The sequence below is a fragment of the Chrysochloris asiatica genome, unplaced genomic scaffold (genome assembly GCF_000296735.1).
Source record: "Chrysochloris asiatica unplaced genomic scaffold, ChrAsi1.0 scaffold00002, whole genome shotgun sequence".
Taxonomy (NCBI): domain Eukaryota; kingdom Metazoa; phylum Chordata; class Mammalia; order Afrosoricida; family Chrysochloridae; genus Chrysochloris; species Chrysochloris asiatica.
The window spans coordinates 13,211,458-13,217,548 of record NW_006408520.1 but is presented as its reverse complement, the minus strand read 5'-3'; the positions used below and the strand labels follow the sequence as shown (position 1 = coordinate 13,217,548).

Here is a 6,091-nt window from a genome sequence, read left to right as displayed (position 1 = left end):
GCATGTGAAAGCTGGACAGTGAATAAGGAAGACCATAGAAGAATTGATGCTTTTGAGTTATGGTGTTGGAGGAGAATATTGAGGTGTCATAGGTTGTCAAAAGAACCAGTAGATCCGTTTTGGAAGAAGTGCAGTCAGAGTGCTCCTTAGAGGCCAAGATGGCCAAACTTTGGACATATTGCCAGGAGGGATCAATCACTGGAGAAGGATATCATGTTTGGTAAGGTGGAGGGTCAGAGAAAAATAGGAAGACCCTCAGTGAGATGGATTGGCCGAGTGGCAGCATCAATGGGCTCAAGCATGGCAACAGTAGTGAGATTGGCCCAGGACCAGGAACTGTTTCGTTCTGCTGTGCATAAGGTCGCTCGCTATGGGTGGGTACCAACTCGATGACACCTAACAACAACAACAGTGTGAAGAAAGATATAATTACTATAAATTTTAATGAATTAAACGAGTTATACAGTTAGTCCAATGGAACAGAACAACTAGGTGGTACCTGTCTACCACTTCATCTACTCACATTAGAAGATTCTGGATAGAGTGGGAGAAAATGTGGAGCAAAACTCAAAATTATAAAAAAGACCAGACTTTTACTGGTCAGATGGAGATTGGAAGAACTCAAGAGACTCTGGCCCTTAATAACCCTCCAGGTGTAGAACTGAATTCATCCTTGTGAATCAATTTTCAGCCAAGCAGTTTATAGTTATAGATGGGAGATAAGAAACCTAAGAACAAAATTCAGACGTTTTGGGAAAGGAAGAGGAATGAAAACAGTCATAGGAAGGAAATATGATAAAGTGTTGCCCCCTCGAAAGGATTGCAATCTTCAAAATGAAATGAGGTGTATGATTTGTAGAATGTAAAACTGATGATCTGCTCTGTAAACCTTCACTCAATTCACAATAGAAAGTTAAATAAATAAAAAGTTATAGAGTACTACATGGGAAATATTTTGTGAGGTTCATAATTTCCTAGAAAAAGTTTTTTTAAAAGCCTTCTTTTGAATGTGATATGACGAGATTACAAGGAAAAGTTATGGGGATATAAACTAGTCAGTAATAGCAAGAACATGTATATAGGACTAAAGACAAAAACTAGCCCTAAGTTGGAGGAAATGTTTTGCATAGAGAGCATAAAGTACAAGGAAGGATTATCGTGCTAGATAAATTCCATGAGGCTAGATAAATTCCATGAGGATTTGGGTGGTGTCCTGTCTTAACCACTTTATTCGCCAGCACTGGCACAGTGAGTGATGGTATTACACATTATCAATAAATATCTGTTAAAAGAATAATGAGGTTACTTGACAGTCAGACTGTGAAAGGTATAACCATGTTGAATGGCTTAAGACTGTCCCTAAGGGATTTAAACAGGGAATGCCATGATCAGATTTGCTATTAGGAAAGGTCAGTCCAGCTGCTGTATAGAGAATGGATTAGGAAAAAAGCGAGAATAGGTTCACTAGGAAGATAAATCAGGAGACTTGATTGAGTTATCCAGATAAAAAATAATGGCAGTGAAAAGTAGAGAAATGAAGAAAACATTAAATTATGAGATAATTAGGAAGAAGAGTATCAGTTATGTGGGACAAAAGGGAGACAAAGTGTTAAGGATGACTACTGAGTTTTTTCTCGGACAATTAAGTATGATTTATTGAGATAATGAGCACTTCCGAAACAGCAGAATTGTTGAGGAAGAGATTCCTAATCAGGAGTTTCATTCTTTTAAAGAAGTTTATTTATCAAAATATTTTGTTTACTGCAAATGAAAGTCATTAAAATTCAGATTTTTAAACTCTTAAATAATTTTTTAAATTCTGAATTTTTATGATACTGTTTCTTAATAGGGATCCTTTCTTTTTATAGCCATGAACCATCTTAACGGGCAAAAAATGTATGGGAAAATTATTCGTGTTACTCTCTCTAAGCATCAGACTGTACAACTACCTCGAGAGGGACTGGATGATCAAGGGCTAACAAAAGATTTTGGTAATTCCCCATTGCATCGTTTTAAGAAACCTGGATCCAAAAACTTTCAGAACATTTTTCCTCCTTCTGCAACCCTACACCTATCTAATATCCCGTAAGTATTTAAGCTGAAATTTATTAAAGCATATAAAGTTTAAAACTAAATATATAAATTCTGTTATTAATCTATACTGATTTTTCCCTCCCTATTTTCCTAGTCCTTCAGTAGCAGAAGAGGATCTACGAACACTCTTTGCTAACACTGGGGGCACTGTGAAAGCATTTAAATTTTTTCAGTAAGCGAGCTTCTTTGTCTTTAAATTAATTACTTGATAAAAGTAAAAATTTTCTTGTAATAGTTCTTAGGTTTTTTTATAGCTTTTAAAAAAAATTAGTGTGGAATAGACAAAATTGAGATATGCTTTTCCTATTTTTTTTTTTTTTTTAAAGTATCTAATTTCATAATTTTGTTTCAGAAGAGATCACAAAATGGCTCTTCTTCAGATGGCAACAGTGGAAGAAGCTATCCAAGCCTTGATTGATCTTCATAATTATAACCTTGGTGAAAATCATCATCTGAGAGTGTCCTTCTCCAAATCAACAATTTAGAAAGGGGGATGAAGATTGGGAATGAATCACATTGTTTGGTGTTATCACCTATTGACTGTTCAGAAAAGTGGGGACCAGAGTTTGATTTTTTTTGTTGTTTTCATTTTTTTTTTTCTTCATGCTGTTATCATTCCTTGGTTATAAAGTGAATTGGCATACAAAACGACAGTTATTAACTGCTGTATTTCATCTGTTCTATAGGGAAGCCATTTATACTGTCTGTTTAAAATTTCAGTTGAATTTTGCTTATTTTTCCAACTTAGTTGACATACGTGCCTTAAAAAGGAAAACTAGTGTTGCTATTGTGCATTTACTAGAAAAAAAGAAATTGGTTGTTTAGGGCACATTGTTACATGGGAATTAAAATATGTTTAGGCAGGGGTGTGTAAAAAGGTTAAGTTTTTTTTTTTTTTTTTCCTCCTGCTTGGAACTTATTTTTGATTATTGGCTTGTCACATTTCTTTCCATTTATTCAAATATATACATGATATTAAAAGAAAAAAACAGCATTTTTAGTTTTTACTACCATAGGCTTTATTGCTTTAAAAAAAAAAAATCAACAACAAACATTGGCCTTTTGTATCTCACAATTCTGGTCTAGATTCAGTTATGAATGTAGGCATTAGTTAAAATTAACAAGATGCAGAGTATTAATTTCTTAAGACAACAAAGTGATTTCTGTAAGTTTGAGCCCTATGTGGAAAGCATTGTGGAATCTTAACCTTTTTGTACACACTCTTGTGGGACGTATCATATAAATGTCAGCACTAAGTAATGTCTTGTTTGTGGCTGAATATTTTTCGTAGATGTTTTTGAAGTTGAAATGACTTATGTGCATTTAAATATATATTGCCATCCTTAGTTTGTAATTAAGATTTGGAATATGGTTGTGGATTTCTGAGCATGTGCAGACTGGTCTAGCTAGTTCAGGAACTGGTGCATGTATTTTTCAAAGATAAAGAAAGTGTACTGCGAAAATTTGCAGGAAGAATAATTTTGTGGCAGTTTTCTAAAACTGACAACCAGGTGGGACCAAAGTTTATGTGCCTTTAGTCTTAATTTACCTTGCATTGTAATATTCAGTTTTAATAAATCTTCAAAATATTTTGTATTTAGGAATAGATCTGACTTTAATAAAAACATGGCTCAGAATCTACAGGTCAAATTAATTTGAACAGTTCTTGTCAATCTGAATTGTTGATTCTGTTTAAATGACCAATACTTTTTGAAATTGATGTAATTAGTTTCAAGATTCATAGATTCTGTTATCTATGTAGACAGAATGGTCATGTATATTTTCTATTAGTTGAGTTTTTACATCTTTAGAAATGTAAAATTCAGTATAGTTTGAAAGCGGCACAATTAAAAATTAATTTTCTAACAAAGTTGGGAGGTTTGATGGTTGTTTAATTTCATTTTGTGTGTACTCTGCTTACCTCTGTAGCATGCTCAATAAACACTTCTGTAGCTCTGTATTCACCTTTTCTGTCTTTCTCTGCTGCCTTTTCTCTCTTCTCTTCTTTGTTTTCACTCCACTGTGCTTCTGAATTCATGTTTATTCTCTACCAGGGTGGGAAAAGAATAATAATACAATTCTATGGCTTTATACCATAAATAAATCTAGATGCTGTGAAAATATACCAGCTGGGTTTTTTGTTTTGTTTTGTTTTGTTTTTTAATTTGAAAGATGGCAACTGCTCTTCAGGAAGACACATATTAAACATTTCCCACCCTGTTATAATCTCCTGCTTTAAAGACAAAACTTTTATTGTAGCTTGTTAATTCTATCTCTTTTGTTGTTCTTGTTGTTGGTTTTTTTTCTGGTAGATTTATGCACTAATAGATCTTTTGGATTTGCCATGCTCTTTGCTGCAGTTTCATCTTTCATCTTTTGTGTCTGCTAAAGATTTCCTACTAATCTTAGACTACTTGGTTAGTTTTTTCAAAAAAACCTAAAAACCTTGTTACTATGAAAGAAAGTAGCACATCATACACTTTTTTGCCTTGGCTGGGAAAGAAAATATTCAAGTACTAAAAAACTTCAAGAGTACTTAATTTGCTTTTTACAACTGTAGATGTTCTTTAGCTTTTTAAAAGGTATTTATTTACATTACTCAAAATATTTTTGGTTACTTTTTCTAGACAGGTATTTTTATGTCTTACAACTTTGAAGTTCCATAGGCTTGTTCTATTATAAAATGCCTGCCAGTTAATGCAAAATTAATGAATTAGGAGAAGAAAAAAAATTAAGGAACATGAGATTTATTTAAATGTATTAGACTTTATACAGTCACTTCTAAGAAAGACGCATATAGTAAATTTAAAGATTACTGGGTTTACATTTGTGTCCAGCAATTTGGGGATGATTTGAAAGCTAGATGATTGCTAGTGGGGGTTTTTTCTTAAAAGAGCCACTTTAGCAATTGAAATCAGGCTGTTAAAAACTAATGGTTAATGAGTAATACTTGTAACTGAACAAAGTTGCTTTAAGTGAAGTTACTTGGATGAGGAAGACATTTAGGGTAAACTTAGTTCTTCTCCACTTGGGGTGGTGGTTACAATACCCGAGAGGTTTTTTTGTACCCTTTTCAGATAGTTTTTAACGGGTGGGGTTGTCTTGGAGAAACTGAAATCCTGAGATAAACAAGTAATGTGAGGTTGGTACAGTTGCTGAGCTGGGAAAAGTTCCAGGCATCTCCCTAAGGGGATAACAAGAAATTTAGTTCAAATGTCAACGTTAATGTAAAGTATCTTGTGTGCTGTTGATTTGATTCCAATTCAAAGAGACCCAACAGAGCTGAGATGTTGTTAACGTGCCTTCAAGTTGGTTTCCAACTTACAGCGACCTTGTATAGATAGGGTTTCTGAAGAGTGACTGGTAGGTTTGAAACACCAGCCTTGCAGTTAGCAATCCAGTTCTTATCCTACAGAGCCACCCAGAACAGAATAGAAGTATGCTTTAGGGTTTCTTAGGTTGAAATCTTTACAGGAGCAGATCACCAGTTCTTTTCTCTTGCAAAGCCACTGGAGTTTCAAACCACAGACTTTGGTTTGAACAATCAAATTGCACCACCATCATGTCGAGTCCCACTCATAACTCTAACTCTACATAAGGTTTCCAAGACTAAATCTGTAAGAGCAGACAGCCTCGTCTTTTATCTTTCACAAGCGTATCTGCTGAATTTGAATTACTGACCTTATGGTTAGTAGCCCAGTGCCTAACCCAAAGTGCCACTATGAATCCTTAATATATAAAGTATGTTGTTGTTGTTAAGTGCCGTGGAGTCAGTTCTGACCCATAGCGACCCTGTACAGGGTTTCCGAAGGTGTAAATCTTTACGGGAGTAGAAAGCCTCATCTTTCTCCCGCAGCTGGTAGTTTCGAACTGCTGACCTTAAGGTTCACAGCCCGATTCATAACCACTACGCTACCAGAGCTCCTATAGAAGAATCAAATTATAGTACTCAGTCTACTTTGTTCATACATATTTTTGTCCATGTATCACAATTTCA

General features: G+C 34.5%; 1 protein-coding gene across 5 annotated transcripts in view; it reads left to right on the top strand.

The window, feature by feature from the left end:
• PTBP2 (polypyrimidine tract binding protein 2) overlaps positions 1-4,217 on the top strand; it is a 113,278-nt gene extending 109,061 nt beyond the window's left edge. Inside the window, exons 12-14 of one of the 5 annotated variants that reach the window (XM_006830935.1) lie at positions 1,869-2,085; positions 2,189-2,266; positions 2,450-4,217. In XM_006830935.1, coding sequence (XP_006830998.1) covers positions 1,869-2,085; positions 2,189-2,266; positions 2,450-2,579 — 425 coding nt within the window. In that variant the 3' untranslated portion in view covers positions 2,580-4,217. Of the gene's footprint in view, positions 1-1,868; positions 2,086-2,188; positions 2,267-2,446 lie in introns of all 5 variants that reach the window. The other 4 variants (XM_006830933.1, XM_006830932.1, XM_006830934.1 and 1 more) reach the window with 4 other exon arrangements.
• Positions 4,218-6,091: the final 1,874 nt, after the last annotated feature.